Source organism: Geotrypetes seraphini, chromosome 4, assembly GCF_902459505.1.
Source record: "Geotrypetes seraphini chromosome 4, aGeoSer1.1, whole genome shotgun sequence".
Classification (NCBI taxonomy): domain Eukaryota; kingdom Metazoa; phylum Chordata; class Amphibia; order Gymnophiona; family Dermophiidae; genus Geotrypetes; species Geotrypetes seraphini.
Genome location: NC_047087.1, coordinates 104636216 through 104659400, shown reverse-complemented (window position 1 = coordinate 104659400; position 23185 = coordinate 104636216). Strand labels below are relative to the sequence as shown.

The window sequence follows — 23185 nt, the reverse complement described above, 5'->3', positions numbered from 1 at the left end:
GTTATGCGCAGCGTTCGCTGTACGAGGCGTCCGTTATGCGAGGCACCACTGTAACTTATTCATATGTTATTCGCTGTTTCTATTAAAAACCATCGTGAATATGGTGAAACCGCAAATAACATGGTGGGAGGCCTGGCCTGTTCCTGAAGGAGAGGCAAAACGCGGTGAAGAAAGTACTGGGAATCGGCGATTTTCTCTGTAAATGCATGGAATCAGCGATTTCTCTATGCAAGCTGACATAATTTGGGGGGAGGAGCCAGCAAGCTAAAAACCACGAATAAGCGAAACCGCAATTGCTGAAACCGTGAATACGGAGGGAGAAGTGTAATTTATAAATTAAGACTGGAGAGATAATTTTATATTCTTAAATTTGTGATATATATGAAAGTGGTTGCACTATTAAGACCGATGACGAGGCAAGTGAATCTCGGAGTAAAACATTTCATGTGAAACAAGTCACTGTCGAGGTCATGTGCTCACCTTATGAGAGGATATATATAGCGTTGGGCTGGTTAATTTGTTATTGGACATTGAGCCCCCACTGTTCACACAATAGCATAAACAGCTTTCCTAAACTTGCCTATTTAGCTATGTGACTGCCAGCACTGAATATTCAATAAATTGATAAAACCCCCAAAGAAGAACAACCACGTACAATACAATGCAAAGAGGATGTTGGCCAATTCAAAACTCCCTAATATTAAGTGAATGTAAGGGTCCTCAGTATGGCATAGTGGTTAGAGCTACAGCTTCAGCACCCTGAGGTTGTGGGTTCAAAGTTCACGCTGCTCCTTGTGACCCTGGGCAAGTCACTTAATTCTCCACTGCTCCAGGTACATTAGATAAATTATGAGCCCACCGGGACAGATAGGGAAAATGCTTGAAGTACCTGTATGTAAATCACTTTAAGTGTGATTGTAAAACTACAAAAAGACAGTATACAAGTCCCAATCCTTATCCCCTATCAGTGTGAAGTTTTACCAGAGTACAGGTTTATATAGCCCAGATCAAAAAGTTAGGAAATATTCACCAAGTATAACCACACACCATTATCAAATCTCGACTTATGTGCTTAATAAACACTCAAAGTGCTGAAAATTGTGAATTTAAATAAGAAGGTCATTTCATAAATAAAACACACTATTTTTTTATTTACATGTTTATTTTTTTTTCCAAGTATTTCCTTACAATCCTTCAATATAGTCTCTGCTTTGCAATGGCCAAGTCCCAACATCCGGGAAGCTTCATTATTCTATCCAAGATACCGTTTTTGTTCAGTTGCCGAATGGCTCGTGTACCGGCAGAAGAAAGCTCATCAAGAGATGCAAAACGAGGTCCATGCAGAGGTTGTTTCAACTTTGGAAAAAGGTCGAAGTCTGGTGGACTCATGTCTGGACTGTAGGGAGCAGGAGGTAACACCTCCCAGCCATATTCGCGTAGTTTTTCAATGACGAGCTCCATCTTCCCCACGACCAAAAAAATTTTGATGAGCTCAATCAAAAGACAAACAAATGATAATTTTTGCTTATGATCATGAAGGCATCATCATCACAGACAAAGTTCCATGTGGAAGAAGTGCCATAGCAGTGTATTATTATGATTTTTTTGCGAAAAATACACAAAACCTCACCTCAGTTGCTCTTGGCCCAGCCACTCATTCTTCACGACAACGCTCACCCGCACATAGGGAATGTCATCATTAAAAATCTATGTGAATACGGCTGGGAGCTGTTACCTCATGCTCCCTACAGTCCAGACATGAGTCCACCAGACTTCAACTTTTTTCCAAAGTTGAAATAACCTATGCATGGACATCATTTTGCAACTCTGGAAGAACTTTCTTCCGCTGATACCCGAGCCATTCGGCAACTGAACATAAACAGTGTCTTGGATGGAATAATGAAGCTTCCTGGACGTTGGGACTCAGTCATTGCAAAACAGGGAGACTATATTGAAGGATTGTAAAGAAATACTTGAAAAAAATAAAACATGTAAATTTAAAAAAATATTGTGCATTATTTATGAAATGACCCTTGTAAATTGATACTATTTTAAACTATATCCTTTCAGAATAATTAATTGTTATTGTTCAGACATTCTGATTGTCACATGTAGTATTGAAAAAATGCCTCCTAGTAGAAAACATTTATTTATAAAGTCCAAATTGACTTATCTTGGTCCACGGGATCCTCTGCCCTGCTTTAACTTCCCCAAAATACAGGTTGGTTCTACTGAGCTCGGTTTTGGAATGGTAATCTTCTTCAGGAACCGCTGCAGTATAAACATTACAATGTCAATGGGCCTACAAAATAAGTCATCTATTCTGATGCTGACCAACCATGAATATTACCAGTACCTGCATACCTGCAGCTCCTTTGCAATGCCGCCCCCCCCGTACCACTCCTAATCTGCCCACTTTTTTGATGACCAGTCAGAGCAAATATTCAACAGCATTTCTATTTTAAGTGCTGCTAAATATTGGTAGTTGGGTAGCCATGAGCAATTTTGGGGGTAAGAACTTCTCCTGTCTGCTTAAATTGATTTGAATATTGGGCGGAAAGTTTCTATCTTTACCTGAGTCCAGTTCATAATTTCAGCACTGTATCTGATGATACAAATGACCCAGATGTTGATGGTCTTAATGAAAGTCTTAGGATTTTCCTAATCTGTTTAAGATGATGATAATAATAATAATATTGTTATTATTACTCTAGTTTTGCACGCTTTTCCAGATAGATGCTTGTGGCTGGGCTTGACACTAAATATCAAGTGCTTCCCAAGAACCTAAGATATTCAGAAGTAATGGTGGAAGATGTGGGCATTTCCAAGGAGTGCAGCCTTCTGTAGATGACAAATGGTTTATTACTATTATGTCCTATCCAACAACCATAAAGATGTTGGTGCAAAATGTATACTGTTCCAATTATTGATTTTGTGTCTTACAGGAGGAACCAAAGAGCAAGTCCAAAATCTGTGCCAATGTGTTTTGTGGGGCTGGGAGAGAGTGTGCCATGACCGAGAAGGGAGAGCCAACCTGCTTGTGCATTGAGGTACGTTAATGTGCAAACTCCTCATAGAGCCCAAAGGGTTCAGAGAATATGCAATGAGACACACTGGCTGGGAATGTCAGACGTTGTCAGGACAAGTATGAGATACTACAATTTGTTTAGTCAAAGTTTTGGGCCTTGGTTGGAACGAACGAAGCAGAGACAGTCTGGACGTGAGTTTGGATTGTTTTGCTTTCATTTGTTGTAAAATATTCTGGCACGTTGGCTGTTTTCATTGGCTCATGAAATGCAAAGAAACTCAGACTTTATGCTTCTGTTGCAGAAGTGCAAAGCTCACAAGAGGCCTGTGTGCGGTAGCAATGGCAAGACCTACCGAAACCACTGTGAGCTGCACCGAGATGCCTGCCTGACTGGCTCCAAGATCCAGGTGGACTATGACGGTCATTGCAAAGGTAACTGCAAAACCCCTACTGCTCTGTGACAGTTTGGGAGATCCAGAGCATCCAGGGCCTTGACAGTAAAATGTTATCTTCAGGAGTAAATCTCACCTAAGTTGTCCTGATTATCTCTGTTTGGAAACAGGTTGTACAAGCCTGAAAAGTAGGTATGTTTTTTGTTTTTTTTTGGGGGGAAAGGGTCCTTTTCTTCTCCCTCTATTGCTCCTGCAGGCCAAATCATCTGATTTAGCTGTAGTCTGTTTCCCATGGTTGAGGACTATTACTGCAATGGTTGGGTTGAACTGAGAATGGGAGAAAATGCATAGGTAGCATAGTAAATGACAATAGCTAAAGACCTAAACGGTCCATCTAGTCTTCCCTATAATTATATGTATTACAATTTCATGATTAAATTAAAATGTCTTTTTTCTTTGTTAATTCTGGGCCATAAACCTTAGAAGTCCGCCCAGTACTATCCTTAGGTTCCAACTACTGGACTTGCTGTCGAAGCTCACTCCAGCTTATCCAAACCATTTCATCATTTGCAGGATTCTGACCATGAAAGTCTGCCCAGTACTGTGCTCATGTTCCAAATTTCTGGGGCTCCCTTTGAAGCCCTCCGAAGCCCATCCTAAACCAAACTGCCATATGCAGAATACAGATCCTGTAAGTCTGCCTGATACCAGCCTTAGTTCTTCAATTTATACCATTTATATTCTAATTAGAAATCCTCTGTGTTCATCCCATTCTTTTTGAATTTCATCACTGTTTTCCTCTCCACCACCTTCCTCGAGAGGGCATTCCACCACCCTCTCCGTGAAAAATAATTTCCTAACATTACTCTTAAGTCTACCACCCCTCAACCTCAATTTATGTCCCCTTCTCTGGAAAAGATCTGGATCTATATTAAAACCTTTCAAGTATTTAAACGTCTGTATCATATCACCCCTGTCCCTCCTTAAAGTATACATGTTCAGGTCTTCCAATCTCTTCTCGTACGTTTTTGGTGCAAACCCCCTACCATTTTCATTGCTTTCCTCTGGACTGCTTCAAGTTTTCTTATATCCTTAGCCAGATACAGCCTCCAAAACTGAACACAATATACTCCAAGTGGGGCCTCACTAATGATTTGTACAGGGGCATCAACACCTCCTTTCTTCTGCTAGTTATGCCTCCCTCTATACAGTATAGCATCCTCCTGACTACAGCTATTGCCTTGTCACATTGTTTCATCGCCTTCAGATCCTCAGACATTATCACCCCAAGGTTCCTCTCCTGGTCCATGCATATCAGCTTCTTGCCTCTCAGCACCTAATGTTTCCCTCGGATTTCTACTCCCCAAATGCATCACTCTGCACTTCTTTGCATTGAATTTTAGTTGCCAGACATGATATCATTGTTCCGACTTTTGCAGATATTTTTTCATGTTTTCCATTCCCTCCGGGATGTCCAATCTGTTACAAATCTTGGTATCATCTGCAAAACAGCAAACCATACCTTCTAACCCTTTAGCAATGTTGCTCACAAACATACCTCATATTGAACAAAATTGTCCTCAACACCAGTCCTTGAGGCACTCACCTTAGCTTCCTTCGAGCAAATTCCATTAACCACCACCCTCTGTCCATCAACCAGTTTCTAATCCAGTTAATCACTTTGGGTCCTAGCTTCAGCCTGTCAAATTTGTTCAGAGAGGCTCTCTCTGATGAGGAACCGTGTCAAAGACTTTGCTAAAATCTAAGTAAATTGCATCTAGCACATGTCCTCGATCCAGTTCTCTGGTTGCCCAGTCAAATAATTCAATCAGATTCATTTAGCACAATTTACCTTTAGTAAAACCATATTGTCTCTGATTTTGTAACCCATTAGATTCTAGAAAATTCACTATCCTTTTCTTCAGTAACGCTTTCATTATTTTTACAATAACTGACATGAGGCTTACCACCTTGTAGTTTCCTGCTTCATCTCTGTGACCACTTTTGTGAAGAGGGACCACATCTGCTCTTCTCCAATCCCATGGAACCTCTCCTGTCTCCAAGGATTTATTGAACAAATCTTTAAGAGGACCTGTCAGAACTTCTCTGAGCTCCCTCAATATCCTGGAATTGATCCCGTCTCGTCCCATGGCTTTGTCCACCTTCAATTTTTCAAGTTGTCCATAAACACTTCCTTCCGTGAACAACGTGGTATCTACTTCTTTCTTACGCATAACTTTACCAACCAGGGTTCTGGCTTGCCCCCCCCCAAGGTCCTTCCCTTCTCTAGACACAGTGCCCACACTTACCCCGCACAACTTTGGCCAGCTCAGGTGGGGGCAGGGCAGAACACAGCTGGGAGCCATAGAGCCATCATGCTCCTCGCTCGGGCGGCTGCACCAAGGCAATGTAAAGTGAAGTGCTGCAGCTCCCCAGAAGTAGCAACTCAGCCGCTGGCTCTCCCTCCTCTGCAGCTCATCACGTAGGCAGTAAGCTCAGTATAGGCACACATTGGTTCAGCTGCAGCACAATGGGCCAATCACAAACGACCCATTGTGCTGCAGCTGAACTAATGTATGCCTGTGCTGAGCTTACTGCCTATGTGATGAGCTCCATGCCTACGTGACATGCTGCTGATTCGTCGGGACTTGGAGCTCAGCGCAGCGCTGGACCAGAAATAAGGTAGGCCTTGAATCGGGATAGGAACCTCAGTTCCATCCCCGTGGGAGTCCCGTCGGCCTTGGAGGGGTCCCCGTGGGTCTGGGAGAGGTCCCAGTTGGAGTCCCACTGATCTAGGGGGGGATCCCCGTGGGATCCCCGCAGGACCCGTGGGATTTCCATGATCCCCATTCCCATGCAGACCTCTAGTCCCTGTCCCCACCCCGTCCCTTCAAACCATCTGATCCCATCCACATAAACCATCTCCCTTCTATGTTCCTATTTTCCCCATTTCTAATATCTCCCCTCTGTATCTTTATACTCCCTCCTGTGTCTGGCATTGCCCCCCCCCCCCCCCTGTGTCCATATACCGTCCCCATGTATGTCCCCTTTATGTCTCTGTCCCTATGACCCCATGCAAATAATTTCCTCTCTGTTTGTTACCTTCCTTTGTCCAGATTTCCCCTCTCTTCCTCTTCCACACCAATGTGTCTTGCTCCTCTCCAACCCCATCTAGCTTCTTTCCCTCTTTCTCCCCCCGCTTCCAGCTTCCTGGCTCACCTGCCTGTCCTTCTCCCCTTTCTCTTTCCTACTCCTGGGCCAGTTTTGCTTTGGTGTCCTTCCTCCCCCCCCCCCCCCACCCCCAAGCTCTATGGGAAACTCTAATATATATTTTTTTTAAATGTTCATTTTAGCTAGGTCCTCTCTCCCTAGCAGCAGCCCCCTCCGTCCCTCTTGCCCGCCGGGGTCCGTGCATCTCCCTCGCTCTTATCTTCACTGGTGATTTTTCTCTTAACAAACAGCCGGATCATTTCCTGAAGTCGCATGTGGCTGGCTGGCTGCCTGAAACTTCTCCTCTGCTCTGATGCAATTTCCTGTTTCCGATTGCGTTAGAGGAGAAGTTTCAGGCAGGCAGCCAGCTAGCCACAAGCGACTTCAGGAAATGCTCCGGCTGCTTGTTAAGAGAAAAATCGTCAGTGAAGATAAAGGCAAGGGAGGGAGATACTTGGACCGTGCCTTAGGCCCCTCCTGTTCCGATTGGCCCAGGCACCTCAGGCCCCACCTAGGGCAGGGTTTGAGCTGCCTGGGCCAATCAGGCCCTAAGGCCAGCCATTCTTGGGATGGCTGGCCTGCCGGACGGCCAACAATTTGAAGGTATGGGGAGGGGGATTGGGGCGGGGGAGTGTCAAGGGGGTTGGCGGGGGGGGGGCCGATCAGGGGTTCAGGGGGGCGTTCGTGGGAGAGGGGTGCGTCGAGGGCAGGAGGGCCTGGGATCTCTCCTGCCCATATTTTAGTGGGGGGTAGGGGGTTCACCTGGGCAGGAAGGCTTGGGCTCCCTCTTGTCCCGATCTTAGTCAGGGGTTCAGGGAGTCGCCAGGGCAAGAGGGCTTGGGCTCCCTCTTGCCCCGATCTTAGTTGAGGGTTCGGGGTGCTGCGGGGCAAGAAGGCTTGGGCTCTCTCTTGCCCTGATCTTAGTCGGGGGTTCGGGGTGCCACGGGGCAGGTGGGCTTGGGCTCTCTCCTGCCTGGATCGTTGTGTGTTTTTGACAGACACCGGTTACAGAATCCATATTTTAGGTGAAGGATTGGCTCCTCCTTTGCCTAAAAACCCTTGTTTTGGGCGTTTGGGACTTAGGCTTTTTTTAGGTTGATTATATGGTGTAAGTTTATACGTAGTGGTGGTCTTAGGTGAAGGATTGGCTCTCTCTTGCCCTGATCTTAGTCAGGGGTTCGGGGTGCCATGGGGCAGGTGGGCTTGGGCTCTCTCCTGCCTGGATCGTTTTGTGTTTTTGACAGACACCGGTTACAGAATCCATATTTTAGGTGAAGGATTGGCTCCTCCTTTGCCTAAAAACCCTTGTTTTGGGCGTTTGGGACTTAGGCTTTTTTTAGGTTGATTATATGGTGTAAGTTTATACGTAGTGGTGGTCTGGGCGTTTAAACAGCTGAACGTAGAGGCAGGCCATTATAAAAAAAAATTTTAAAAACCTCCTTTTGGACGTTTTTTTTATAATGGACATTTTCCCTGCTTCTACTTTTAAAAGGGGACTTAGACGTTTTTTTTAATTATGCCCCTCCACTCTACACATAATCTAGCAGAGCTGTATCAAAAAATTATTTTATATCAATTTTATGGGGTTTCCAACTGCTAAATCTATATAAATCTTTCACTTGGGATTAGTGGTGAGCATGTCATACTGTGCTGGATGATCAAATCGTAGAACCTCCTATGATCTATGTATCATTCCAGGTCCACATCCTGAATTCAATGTTGTAATCATTTAGGCTCCAGTCCCCCTCCCCACCATTTAAGTTAATTATCCACAAGTGCTGAAAAAATTTTTGTTTGTATTCTATGTTATCTATACAAAACCCTGTTTTGATGAAAATAATAAAATATGCCAAACAACCATAAAATTGTTGAAAAACACTTTAGGAAAAAAGGCAAAACTTATGTGGTAAGAGCAGTTAATGGAGCTTGTTTTAAAAAAGGTTTGGACAAGTTCATGGAGGAAAAGTCCATAAACAGCTGTTGAGACAGACATGGGAGAAGCCACTCCGTTCCCTGGATCAGTGGTATGGAATGCTGCTATTATTTGGGTTTTTGCCAGGTACTTGTGACTTGGATTGGCCTCTGTGAAGATGGGATACTGGGATAGATGGACCATTGGTCTGACCCAGTAAGGCTATTCTTTTGTTCTTACGTGTTCTGCACTATATGACAAAGCTAGATAAACCATGAAACACTTGCATTCCGAGAGCTGTGGAAATCATGCCAAACTTTTGCTAAAACACAGACAAGTGCATGATGAAAACACAGTTTTCAATGATATATTTAACTAATATAGGCCCCCTTTTATGAAGCCGTGTTAGGCTTTTTTATCGTCAGCCACAGCGAAATTAGCTCCGACGCTCATAGGAATTTAGATCGCGGCTGGTGATCAAAAAGCCTAACGTGGCTTCATAAAAAGTATGTGTGGGGGGGGGGGGGAGGGGGGGAATAGACTTAAATGTGTAAGCCTGAAATCTTTTGGTGGTGCTCAGAGCTTTCTTGTATTCACAACATGGTTCTGTACATTAAAAAGGTTGCAGACCACTGCCTTACAGTATCATCTCTGTTGTTTAGCGCTGTGTTTCTAAACTCCTTCCCAAGGCTGCTTGTCCTAAGAAAAAGCTGGTTACCACCAAGTAACTGTTAAATACCATCCAGGATGAAGAAAGTCCACATTATCCAGAACTGAATGTGCTGTTTGTCTTGTGTAATAAATGCGGGGTTTCCGATTGAAAGGGCTAATTTACTGATAACTGCCCTTTGCACACCAGCTATAAAAACAAAGTGCATGCATTTTCTGCATCACACTAGTATGTGGCTATTTTGATAAGACTGCAACACCAGTAACATGAAGGTCGTATTATAGCCTATCAAAGTATTTATTTCTCTAATTTCCTTAAACCTTTGCACACTTTAATACAGTAAATGAAAGAGCTTTGGAAATGTTGCATTTTTTGGTAGCATTGGCTTACAAATTTTTAATTGCCTTATTCTCCTGGTCAGATCAAAATACACCGGCCAATAGTCAGCATTTTCTTAAACACTGGCCACTTCCAGTTGAATTATTGCCATATAAGCAGTGCCAGCACCTGTCCAGGTACCAGCACTGATTATCTGGGTGTTTAGTGGTACCTAGAAGTTATCCAGGTCAGTATTCACAGGATAGCTAACTGCAGAGTTACGAGACGTCCGGAAAAATCCGGACATTTCCTCTTTTTAGCGGACTGTCTGGGTGCCCAGATGGACTTTCCAAAACCTGGTAGTGTGTCCAGGTTTTGGAAAGCTCCGACCTCCGGCCACATCTGGAGGGCCTCTGAGCATGCAAGGATGATGTCACATGCAATCGTGCATGTTTGGAGGCCCTCCAGACGTGGCCTGGAGGTTGGAGAAGAAAGACGAGGCTTTGTGGGGGTGGGGCTGGAATGGGGCGGGGCTGGAGGCGGAATGGGGCGGGGCCACGTGTCTGGGTTTCTACATTGGAAAATCTGGTAACTCTAGCTAACCGGGCATAGTTGATGAAGGACTCAGAAGATAGCGTTCTCAGAGATCCTACCAGTACCGAGGGCAGATGTGAAAAGACAGGAGGAACTACAATCAATAAATGCGTGGATGAGGAAATGGTGTGAGGAAGAAGGATTCCACTTCGTGAGGAACTGGACAATGTTCTGGGGCAAGAGCAAGCTCTACAGGAGAGATGGACTACATCTGAGCGCGGCGGGATCAAGACTTCTAGCGAACAATGTCAAGAGAGGAATAGAACAGGCTTTAAACTAAGAAGAAGGGGAAAGCCGACAGTCGACCAAGCGTCGATGATTCGGAAGACGGTATCCCGTGAAGATACCGAGGGGAAAAAAGGCTGGGAAGAAACAATGGACAAATCACAGGAGTTGACAAACCCAGAAGAGGAGGTTATAAGGATTGTAACAACAGAGAAGAAACTAAAGATCGAAGCACAGGGAAAGGAAATAAAGACAAGGATATACAAGGATCTAAATTGCATATATACTAATGCAAGGAGCCTAAGAAACAAAATGGGGGAATTAGAAGCCATGGCCAATGCAGAGGACATAGACATCATTGGAGTCTCTGAAACATGGTGGAATGAAGAAAACAAATGGGATACAGCACTGCCGGGGTACAAGCTCTATCGCCAGGACAGGTCAGGACAAAAAGGAGGTGGAATAGCCCTCTACATAAAAGAAAGCATACAATCGACAAAAATGGACACAGCAGAAACGACCAACAAGCTAGAATCGCTATGGGTTAAAATACCTGGAAGGAAAGGGCCTGAAATAAAGATGGGCTTATACTATCGTCCGCCTGGGCAATCAGGAGATATTGATGAAGAAATGGAAGCCGAGATGAAGCGAGAATCCAAAAGCGGTAACGCGGTTATTATGGGAGACTTCAACTACCCCGGAATAGACTGGAGTCTTGGAAGCTCAAATTGCACTAGGGAGACAGAATTCTTAGAGGTTATACAAGATTGTTTCATGGAGCAGCTTGTCAGAGAACCGACGAGAGGAAATGCCACTCTGGATCTAATCCTAAATGGGTTAAGGGGACCTGCTAAAGAAGTAGAGGTAGTGGGACCGTTGGGAAACAGCGATCATTATGTGATCAAGTTCAAGGTTGAGGTAGGAATACCGAAAGGAAAGAGAACCATAGCGACAACTTTAAACTTCAGGAAAGGAAACTACGAAGCAATGAGGGAAATGGTAAGGAAGAAACTTAGGAACACTTCAAAAAAATGGCAAAAGGTAGAACTTGCCTGATCTTTTCTCAAGAACACGGTGAGCGAGGCGCAAAATCTATATATCCCCAGATTCAGAAAGGGGTGCAAAAAGAGTCGAATAAAGGATGCGGCGTGGATAACCAAAACAGTGAAGGAAGCGATAGGCAATAAGAAAAATTCATTCAGGAAATGGAAAAAGGACAAAACTGAGGGGAACTGGAAAGAGAACAGGAAGTATCAAAAAGAATGTCACCGAGTGGTTCGAAAAGCCAAAAGAGAGTATGAAGAGAGGCTAGCCAGGGAAGCAAAAAATTTCAAACCGTTCTTTAGATATGTTAAAGGGAAGCAACCAGCTAGGGAGGATGTGGGACCGCTGGACGATGGTGACAAGAAGGGAGTGGTGAAGGAGGAGAAAGAAGTGGCAGAAAGACTTAACGCGTTCTTTTCATCTGTATTTACAAACGAAGACACATCCAGCATTCCGGAACCTGAACAATTCTTCAATGGAAATCAGGCAGAAAAATTAACAACCATGGAAGTGAGCCTTGAAGATGTACACAGACAGATAGATAAATTAAAAACAGACAAATCCCCGGGTCCGGACGGAATCCATCCAAGGGTTCTGAAGGAATTAAAGGAGGAGATAGCGGAACTACTGCAGCAAATTTGCAATCTATCCCTGAAAACAGGCGTGATCCCGGAGGACTGGAAGATAGCCAATGTTACGCCCATCTTTAAAAAGGGATCAAAAGGTGACCCAGGAAATTACAGACCGGTGAGTCTGACCTCGGTACCGGGGAAAATGGCAGAAACACTGATAAAAGAAAAAAATTGATGAACATTTTGAAAGAAACGAACTTCTGATAACCAGCCAACACGGTTTCTGCAAGGGAAGATCTTGCCTAACTAACTTATTGCACTTCTTCGAAGGAATTAACAAACGGATGGACAATGGAGACCCCATAGACATCATATATCTTGATTTCCAAAAAGCCTTTGACAAGGTGCCCCATGAACGCCTACTCTGGAAACTGAAGAACCATGGGGTGGAAGGAGATGTACATAGATGGATCAGAAGCTGGTTGGCGGGTAGGAGACAGAGGGTGGGAGTGAAGGGCCACTACTCGGACTGGAGGAAGGTCACGAGTGGGGTCCCGCAGGGCTCAGTACTAGGGCCGCTGCTATTTAATGTATTCATAAATGATCTGGAAACAGGGACGAAGTGTGAGATAATAAAATTTGCAGATGACACTAAACTATTTAGTAGAGCTCGGACTAAAGAAGACTGTGAAAAACTGCAAAGGGACTTGAACAAACTAGGGGAATGGGCAACGAGATGGCAGATGAAGTTCAATGTTGAGAAATGTAAAGTATTACATGTGGGAAACAGAAACCCGAGGTACAACTATACGATGGGAGGGATGTTTTTAAATGAGAGTACCCAAGAAAGGGACCTGGGGGTGATGGTGGACTTGACAATGAAGCCGTCGGCACAGTGCGCAGCGGCTGCTAAGAAGGCAAATAGAATGCTAGGCATCATCAAAAAGGGTATTACAACCAGAACGAAAGAAGTTATCTTGCCATTGTATCGAGCGATGGTGCGTCCGCATCTGGAGTACTGCGTCCAATATTGGTCGCCGTACCTTAAGAAGGATATGGCGATACTCGAGAGGGTTCAGAGGAGAGCGACACGTCTGATAAAAGGGATGGAAAACCTTTCATACGCTGAGAGATTGGAAAAACTGGGACTTTTTTCCCTGGAGAAGAGAAGACTTAGAGGGGATATGATAGAGACTTACAAGATCATGAAGGGCATAGAGAGAGTAGAGAGGGACAGATTCTTCACACTTTCAAAAAATAAAAGAACAAGAGGGCATTCAGAAAAGTTGAAAGGGGACAGATTCAGAACGAATGCTAGGAAGTTCTTCTTTACCCAGCGTGTGGTGGACACCTGGAATGCGCTTCCAGAGGGCGTAATAGGGCAGAATACGGTACTGGGGTTCAAGAGGGAATTGGACAACTTTCTGCTGGAAAAGGGAATAGAGGGGTATAGATAGAGGATTACTGCACAGGTCCTGGACCTGTTGGGCCGCCGCGTGAGCGGACTGCTGGGCACGATGGACCTCAGGTCTGACCCAGTAGAGGCATTTCTTATGTTCTTATGTTCTTAAGACTGAGGTATGGAGGGAATTCAATAAACAGTTCCAAAACTTAGACGCCAAAAACATTCAGCGCGAAGCACTATTCTATAAAGGACATGCATCTTTTATGGAAGAGTGTGTAGCATGAAGCTCATGCCTGGCTTTTGGACACCAGACTTATGCCTGCTGAAGCCTGGTGTAAATGCCAGCACCCAAGTCAGGCACAGTCAGGCAGCATTACGTAATTCTGTGCATGACTTTTTGGAATGCCCCGACACACTCATGACCACGCCCATTTGTGAGATGCACACCGTGGGAGTTAGGCCCTGTTTCTTATAGTACAGTGCACATCCAGTTGTGTGTGCAGATTTTAAGGAGTGCCAATTAACATCCATAATTGGTTGTTAGCGTCCAGTTATTGATGGTTTAGAGCTCACTATCCAATTTATTTGCATACACATCTGAGAAGCATGCCCAAAATTGAGCACACACAGGGGTATATTGCGTCCAATAAGCCCAATGAAGTATTCAAACTGTCACTACAAATCTGCAGTACCTGGATAACTGCCCCCAACCATGGATTCCCCCCCCCCCATCCAATTACATGTCGCTGAATAGCAATGTTTGAGTCCGCCAGTGTTATTTAACCGGGAAGGAACATCTCCTTGCATGCTTAAATAGTTTTGAATAAAAAAGATTTGGATAATTTCCTAAAAGAGAAGTCCTTAGGCCATTATTGAGATGGCTTGGGGAAATCCATTGCTTATTCCTAGGATAAGCAGAATAAAATCTATTTTGCTATTTAGGATCTATCTAGGTACTTGGGACCTGGGTTGGCCACTGTTGGAAACAGGTTGCTGTGCTTGATGGACCTTCGATCTGTCCCAGTATGGCAATTCTTATGTATATTGACCCCACTGTCTTCACCTGAGACCTGCCACCCTGAAGATGTCACAGGGTAACAAACCAAGTGCCCCTGTATGATCGACCATTCAGTACTAGTCTGTGAACTTACTGCCAATGATCCTGCAAATGTGCCCTGCATAGAAAGTATATATTTATCACAGAAATCTTCATATTTATATGTTTTGACATTTTTGAGTGCAAAGCATTATGGGAGTGGCACTGTAGCACAGCACAGCTGACACCAGTAAGGCCAGCATTGCATGAGGCAGAGGCTTTTATAGCCCTGAGTATTGGTTTTAATGTTGCACATCTTTCTAGGTTTCTAATCTCATACCACAGAGTGAAGAAACAATCCCATTATGGGTTCTATTTGTCTTTCAAATCCAATTAATTCCTTTCTGTTTTGTTCACAGAGAAAATGACTGACAAAGTTGCAGCTACTCTAGGTGAGGGAAGAGGAGCCTTTAATGTTTCCTAAACAGACAGATGAAACTTCTTGAGGTCACAGTCGTGAAATATGTTCAGTAAAGTGGACTATAGTATGTGGGGCCCTTACATGAACCAACATCCAGCATCAGTTAAAGTACACCTGAGCCTTTTGCAGGAAGTTGTGCTGGAACAGTAACGTCAGAAGGACAAATGCAGGAAGCTACCACAAAAAGAAATGCAGTTACTGCAAGTGTATATGTTAATGGGCCCAGAATGCACCAAGGGTTTCAGTGCAAGAGTTTACTTGTATAGTACACATGAGAGCACAGTATGTTAAAATGCAAGGTTATGAGTCCATTAGATATTTTGTCACAATGGACAGAAGTAACCAAAGGATTTTATCACATGTACAACACGGAAAATTCACCACCAGGCAGCGTAGAAGGGTTAGTTGAGAGGATTTTATGCCAATTTATGGGATTTATTGTTTCATGAGTAAATCAAGGATAATTTTTGTTGTTTACCTGCATTTCTTAAGAAAGAACTGAATATTTAATGGAGTGTCCTAATTTCTTCACATGACTGTAGATCTTGATCTAAAATCACCCCTAAAATTCTAATTGGAGAATTAATCGAATATGAAGTTCCATTTAGATCTGAACTCTGTTCTACCTTCTTCTTACTCGGTGTAGCCAAAAAGAATTTTGTTTTGTCTGTACTGAGTTTCAATTTGCCAATGTTATTCTGCTGTATGCATAAATATTAATTATGCAAACTTATGTGCAAGAAATTTTTGCAGCGCTAATATTTGTGCACAGAATAAAATATGCATTTGTGCTGGCACTTTCATTTTAATATGTGCATAGTGAGGCTGCCCTTACTGCAGAACCTTTGTGTACATATGCCCAAGTGGCATTCTTGATTAGCACACAAATTCTGCATGCTTTGAATTTGCATCTTATTAGCTTGCTGTATCACTGCAAAATATTTTCTCACTAATCTCGCAGTAGAAGCCATGCGCTTACCGTAGTCATTGGTGTGTGGCTCTATTGTGTAGCTTTCTGCATCAACCTCAAAGGCCTGCAAAAATGGCCCTCCTGCTATAAGGTAATTAATCTCTGTTCTGGGCACTGGCTCTAATGGGATACTTGATGTGAGGGCAGCATAGAGAGGTGCAGTGGCATAGCGAGGGAGGTGGCGCCCGGCATCACCTCCTCCCCCCCCCTTCTGTACCTCTTGAAATGTTTGCCGGCACAAGCAGCATTTTCCACCTGTCGCTCGCACCAGCCTCAGCTCTCTTCTGACATCACATCCTTGTCCCGTGACCAGGATGTGACGTCAGTGGAAGATGTGGTATATGGGGGGGGGGGCAGAGCGAACGAGAGGTACCATCGCCCCATCCCCCTTACTATGCCACTGAAGAGGTGATAAGTTCTATCTCAACACTTACACAGTAAGGGCCTTCAGCCCTCTTATCAATCTTGGCTGATACCAAAGGAGAGACAGAGGGCAGGAAATTGCTTGTAAAGGCAGGACATTCGTCCTCTAATTCTGTAAGGTGCATGCTTATAAAATAGCACCACTTTTGTGTGTAGCTTAATTACTTTGTTGGTGATAAGTATCATTAATTGGGCTTAACCACCAATAATAGGGATTAATTTGCAGATACATGTGTGAGTTATAAAGCACCCATGTAAGTTGTTTAGCGCACAACTGCAAAGGGAGTGTTCGTGTGGGAGGGGAAGTGGTTAAAGCTACAGCCTTAGCACCTAGGGTGGTGGGTTCAAACCCACGCTGCTCCTTGTGATCCTGGGCAAGTCACTTAATTCCCCTCTCCCCCCCCCCCCATTGCTCCAGGTACATTAGGACAGGCAGGGAAAAATGCTTGAGTGGAGAATGGTATAGAAAACTGAATAAATAAATAAAATACTGTAAATAAATTCCAACTCTTCTAGCACAGCCTTTATAGAATACTAGCAGTTATGTGTGCAAAGTAGCACATTTAGGTACATGCATTTCCACCTACAATAGGCAATGTGTAAGTCGTCATGTCTAAATATTGGTGCAAAATGCCAGCTTATGCTAGTATTATATAATTCACACCATTCAAGTACCAGTATGTAATTTCAAAGCTGAACACACTCACTTAAACCTGTGGGATATGTACCAATCTATAACTGATTTTTTACAGGTATTTTTTTTGTTGGTTTTTTTTTTTTGTATGGACCTTCAGAATATAACCAGGCACAATCTACTTATGGTTGTTTCTATCTCCATCGGTCCAACTTTTATTCAATATTTGTAAAAGTTATTTTTATACTTTTGTATTTTTCTCATTCATTAATTCATTATTTAAATAATCATCACTTAGCTTTTTAGAATAGTTATTCATTATAATCATTATCTTTCATTAGCCACCTCTCCCTTTTTTTTTTTTTTTTACCTGCTTAATTGCCGTTATAGAATTCACATTTAGCGGAAAAAATTTTGTTGCCTAAAACGTTTCATGAATTAGCCCCTTGACTTAGAAGAAGCCTGCAAAATAAGGGAAGATGCAATGGTCTGGTATGCAGTAACGGCCATAAAAATGATGTAATGGCAGAGTCCATGGATCTAGTTCAGTGTATCGCAAACTGTGTGCTGCAGCGAGATTCCAGATGTGGCACGAGAGGCACACCCTGTGGACAGTCAGCCAACGCCTCTCCTCCTTTCTGCACCCCCTTCCTCCCCCCCCGGCATAGAAATTTCAGGGTTAGCCCCATCTGGAGGGCCTCTGTGCATGCGCAGACATCGAAGTGATGACATCACACATGCGCGTCGACATCTACGCATGCCTAGAGGCCCTGCAGACTTTAGTTTAGAGTGCTGGGAATTGCAAACTTTTGCGAGACACTGATCTAGTTCCTCGATGGTCTGGAGTTCTAAAGGATTTCCAGCTTAAGTGAAATGGTTTGGTAACAATGTTAGTCCACTTTTTTTAAAGATAATATATAGAATTAAATAGAATTAAAACAAAACAAAAGGAATAAAGGTGATACCTTTTTTTATTGGACTAACTTAGTGCATTGTTTGATAGAAGAAGGGCTACCTTCAAAAGCTAATCAAACAACGCACTAAGTTAGTCCAATAAAAAAGGTATCTTGTTTTGTCTTATATTTATATATCAGCTTGTCTTAGAAAGTTGCCTGGAGACTGTTTTTTCATTGTCTCTCCTTCCTTCATCTTTCTCCCTTTCCCAGTCGTGTGCTACCAGTCTGACCGAGATAAGCTCCGCAGCCACCTCATCCAATGGCTTGAAACTGAGATCATTCCCGATGGCTGGTTCTCCAAAGGCAACAACTACAGTGAGGTCCTGGATAAGTACTTCAAGGTATGGAGAGAGACAAACCTTGCAGCCTTTTTGTCTAGATCCATCTGATAATCTTTTTTCAAGCCGCTAGCATCCTGTGCCCAACTCTCTTTTCCTCTCTCTTTCCCTCCCTGCATCTCTGCTCCACCCTCAATGGCCCTGACCCCCCTCTACTTCTCAGCACACCACCCTGGCTCCTTTCTTTCATTGACTCTGGTGTTCTCTCTCCCCCTCCTCCTTTCCCTTCCCTCCCTCCAACCCACCCATCAAATGATACCGAGCTCTTTCTCTGCTAGTTCTGTCTGTCTCTCTCATCATCCTCTTTGGACTGTGCTATTAGGTGCAGTCTCCATTGAATGTCTGCTGTCACTCTGTGCAGGAGTAAATACAGTTTGTCACCAGCATCCCTTCTGTTGGCAGTTAATAATGAAGAAATAAACCCCAGCACAGCAGAGTTCCCACTGTAACCTTTCTAATCCATTGCCCCCCTCCCCCGCTCTACTTAAAGCTTCTGTGGCTGTAGAGAACAACTTCAAAGGGATGAAATGTGTGGACAAAGAGGATTTAAATAAGAAACTGTTGACAAGAAGATAAATGGCACTAGATAGGAGTTTATTAGTAGTGGGGGCTTTGCCATGACGATGACCCCCCCTTCCCCTAACACAGAATTCCACAGATGCTGGTTGTGGTTTGTAAATGAGGACACAGCAGTGTTTCTTAGGATCCTTCTACCTCACGTATACCATGGACACCTGCTATTAAATTTAGTTATGGAGCAGCTCAGAGAGAGAAGTCCTGTATGCATGTGTGAAGTCCAGCCCTGCCACACACAATATCACAAGTCCCTGTAAAAGGCTAATCTTTGTTTATAGCAGAGCTTTCATAGCTGCCTTGCACCTGGGAAAGCAGTATACATGGGTCTGCAGGCAAAAATGTTCATTTTGTTTTGGCCGTTTGGTTGAGGAAGGGCTGGGGAGGGCTTCGACAGCTGCAATGGTTTAGATGGGCTGGAGTGAGCTTTGACGGAGACTTCAGTAGATGGAACTTAAGCATGGTACCGGGCAGAGCTTTGGATTCTGGCCCAGAAAGAGCTAAGAAGAAGGAAAATTTAAATAAAATCAGTAATTTAAAGAGAGGGTAAGGTTGGGCAGACTGATGGACTATTCGGGTCTTTATCTGCCATCATCTACTATGTTACTATGTTTTTTAAGTTTTGGGGGTGATGTTGTCAATAGTGCCTCTTTGGTATGCAAATCTATCTCATGCACATTCATTGTGGATATCCTGAAAACCTGACTAGATGGGTGCACTGAGGACTGGATTGAGAAGCAGTGCATTCATTATCTTACAGCAAAAGTGATTATGGGGCTCATTTTCAAAATAGAAAGAGATCCAAAAAAAATGGTATAAGGTGGCTCTTGGGTGTTTTTCTCACCAAAATGTCCAAGTCACCATTTTCAAAACAGACTTTCTAGACATTCTGCTAAGCTTTTTGTCTATAGTGTGTCTAAATCTCTAGGAGGTGTGTTTGAGGCATGTTATGGGTGGGATTTGGGCAGGCTTAGCACTTGGACATTTTGCAGCAATAATTGAAGTTTTTACAAAATGTCCCAGGCACAATTTGGACGTTTGGGGCTAGACCAGTTTTAAAAATGAATAAGGGCCAAAAAGGTGCCCAAACTGACCAGACAATCACTGGAAGGATGAAAGCATGGTTCCCCCCACTCCCCCAGTGGTCACTCCTCCCACCGCCGAAAGATATGCATGAAACATATTTGTCTCTATGACAGCTGCAGATACAATAGTCAGTCCTACCATGTTTCCCCGAAAATAAGCCCTAGCAGGATTTTCGGGGTAGATCTTAATATAAGCCCTACCCCCAAAATAAGCCCTAGTCCTAGGATTTGCCAGCAGTTTCCCTTCCCTCCCTCCCATCCCTTGTGCAGCAGAACCCTTGAGAGAGCACCTCCCTCCCCGAGCACCTGCACCCGCCATGCAGCTGAAACCCCATCCTTCCCTCCCTCCCATTGGAACCCAGCCGCGAGCCCTACTTAGCTTCCTAAGCAATGTCGGGCCGGCAGCACTCTAACAGGTTGCTTTGGCCTTGTCCGCCCGTGAACTCTGCCATGATGATGTCATCAGTAACATGGCAGAGTTCACGAGTGGACAAGGCCAAAGCAGCCTGTTAGAGTGCTGATGGCCCGACACTGCTTAGGAGCTAAGTAGGGCTCGCGGCTGGGTTCCGATGGGAGGGAGGGAGGGAAGGATGGAGATTCGAGCGGGTGCGGGTGCTCAGGGGGGAAGGGGTGCTCACTCAAGGATCCTGCTGTACAAGGGATGGGAGGGAGGGAAGGGAAGCTGGGCAAGGGTCCTGCTGCACGAGAGATAGGAGGGAGGGGAGAATAGAAGCTGGACAAGGGTCCTGCTGCACAAGGGATGAAAGGAAAGGGAGGAAAGATGCTACACATGTGGGGGAGAGAAAGGAAAGAGGAAGAATTGGGGTGAAGGAGAAGAAGGGAGAGATGATCATGTACATACCCCGAAAATAAGACCTAGTGTCTTTTTTGGGCCTAAAATTAATATGACACTGTCTTATTTTGGGGGAAACACAGTAGTAGAGCTGCAAGCAGGTTCCTGGTGGTCAGTGCAGTGGACTCTAGAGAAGGATGACCCAGACCCATATGCCACTCTAGTCCTGTTTTTCTTCAGAGATACCTTAAGATAACTTAGAACATCTCAAAGACCTCGGCGGTGTTGCTGCGTGAAAATCAAGTTTTAACACACGCAGTCTTTACACACCAGACTCGTCATCGGTCTAAAAATCTTGAAAGTACTTTATAGTGTAATCTTTATATATATAAATATATCTTATAAGTATAAATACTCATCTTAATTTGCAAAAACGCAGCTTGGGGGTGCATATTCCAACATAGGACTATGTTTCGCCACCAGGCTGTATCAAGGAATCCCCCTACAAGCAAACAAGTGTCATTAGAAAAGTAGGCTAAATATATAAAAGTTAATTTCTTCAAAAAGTTTTGAACTAAATTCAGTGTTAAATATCCCTTCATTCTAAAAGTTATAGAAAAAAAACTGTAGAAAAATAGCTAACCTTTCAGTCGACCGGAGCAATGTCTCCCACGTTTCAAAGTTCATGCAGGAAACATAGCCGCAGCTTTTTTCTATTTAAACATATTCAAACTAACGTGATGAGGTAAAAGTTTTTACGTGTCCAATCAGCAGGGAAAACCCCCTTAATGACGTGAAAAGACTACGATACTCATTCAGACAAGCGTCATCCATTCTATTTCAGCGTTCAGGCCCCTTGGTTTCACCGAATCTAATGTGAAAATCCATTTCTGTTCTTTAAAGTTAAGTTTCTCTTCACGTCATTAAGGGGGTTTTCCCTGCTGATTGGACACGTAAAAACTTTTACCTCATCACGTTAGTTTGAATACGTTTAAATAAAAAAAAGCTGCGGCCATGTTTCCTGCATGAACTTTGAATCGCGGAAGACATTGCTCCGACCGACTGAAAGGTTAGCTATTTTTCTACAGTTTTTTTCTATAACTTTTAGAAAGAAAGGATATTTAACATTGACTTTAGATCAAAACTTTTTGAAGAAATCAACTTTTATATATTTAGCCTACTTTTCTAATGACACTTGTTTGCTTGTAGGGGGATTCCTTGATACAGCCCGGTGGCGAAACATAGTCCTATGTTGGAATATGCACCCCCAAGCTGCGTTTTTGCAAATTAAGATGAGTATTTATACTTATAAGATATATTTATATATATAAAGATTACACTATAAAGCACTTTCAAGATTTTTAGACCGATGACGAGTCTGGTGTGTTAAAACTTGATTTTCATGCAGCAACACCGCCGAGGTCTTTGAGATGTTCTAAGTTATCTTAAGGTATTTTTATTTACAGTTGTGTATATGTCTACCTTAGAAAATCTTTTTTGAAGCCTATTTATTATGTACTCTAGTCCTGTAGCATTCTCCTATTACAGGAGTCGCCACACCAGCAACAGCTAGTTTTCCACCTCAAGAACATAAGTCCTCCAATTTTCTGACCTTGGCTAAGCCCTATCCATCACCCCAATCTCTGGACCCGGACTTGCATCTTTTATTTATTTATTTATTTTTTGTTTCATTTTAAATCCAGTCAGTTGTTCCACAGACTGAGGAAATATATTTTATTTATCTAACCTCACACCATTTCCCTCCTTCTACCCAAATGCCTGTTTTTAACCCAGCTAAAAATAGCTTGGCACTTCGTCATAAATCCTGCATTATTGGAGAGGCGAAGCCAGTCAACATGATAAATATTCATGTTTTTGGATGTAGTCCATGAAAATTGGCATCACTGAATTGCCTATGAATGCACTTGTATAATACCACAGCAAAGCGAATTGCACAGATCCTAGACCCTTTAAAGTGCTCTGACCCACTGATACATCCAGCCCTATACTTCACAAAAGAGGAGCTGGGGGATAGCTTTAGTCTGCTTTCACTCTTCTTAAAGCCCAAGGACAACTTTTTCTCACAGAGCCCTGGAACTCAGTGTGACTACACATTTCTTTTTAAAAACGAATACTGTTCTCCCTTCTTTAATGATGTGCTCTTGACTGGACTTGACAACCGAACACCACAGGGACATCTGAGAAGTGGAAAAGAACAGGGGACTCATTATGTGAAGTCAGCTCAGCACAGCCAGTGGGGGAGGGACAGCTCTATTGCTTCTTCAATGTGTCGAGGGTGGAGAGGTTGGACTAGTGCAGAAAAGCTGATAGAAAAGCCAGGAATCTGCTGTGGAGGGATTACAGCCCTGCATGGATCTTGTAGCAAGAGGAATAGGCAGCCAAGTACATAGGCCACTGTAAACTGTGATTTGGCTATTATATAGGTGGGGCAGTCATTGCTACTCCTAGCGGAGTTCTGCACAAAAAAATTATGCGCACAATATTTTAAAAATTCTGCAAAGTTTA

At 43.5% G+C, this 23185-nt stretch overlaps 1 protein-coding gene across 1 annotated transcript in view; it reads left to right on the top strand.

Moving 5' to 3' along the window:
* Nucleotides 1–23185, top strand: part of FSTL1 (follistatin like 1) — a 136332-nt gene that overhangs the window by 76749 nt on the left and 36398 nt on the right. Inside the window, exons 3-6 of the mRNA XM_033941823.1 lie at nucleotides 2946–3050; nucleotides 3331–3460; nucleotides 14826–14858; nucleotides 18081–18211. Coding sequence (XP_033797714.1) covers nucleotides 2946–3050; nucleotides 3331–3460; nucleotides 14826–14858; nucleotides 18081–18211 — 399 coding nt within the window. The remainder of the gene's footprint in view (nucleotides 1–2945; nucleotides 3051–3330; nucleotides 3461–14825; nucleotides 14859–18080; nucleotides 18212–23185) is intronic.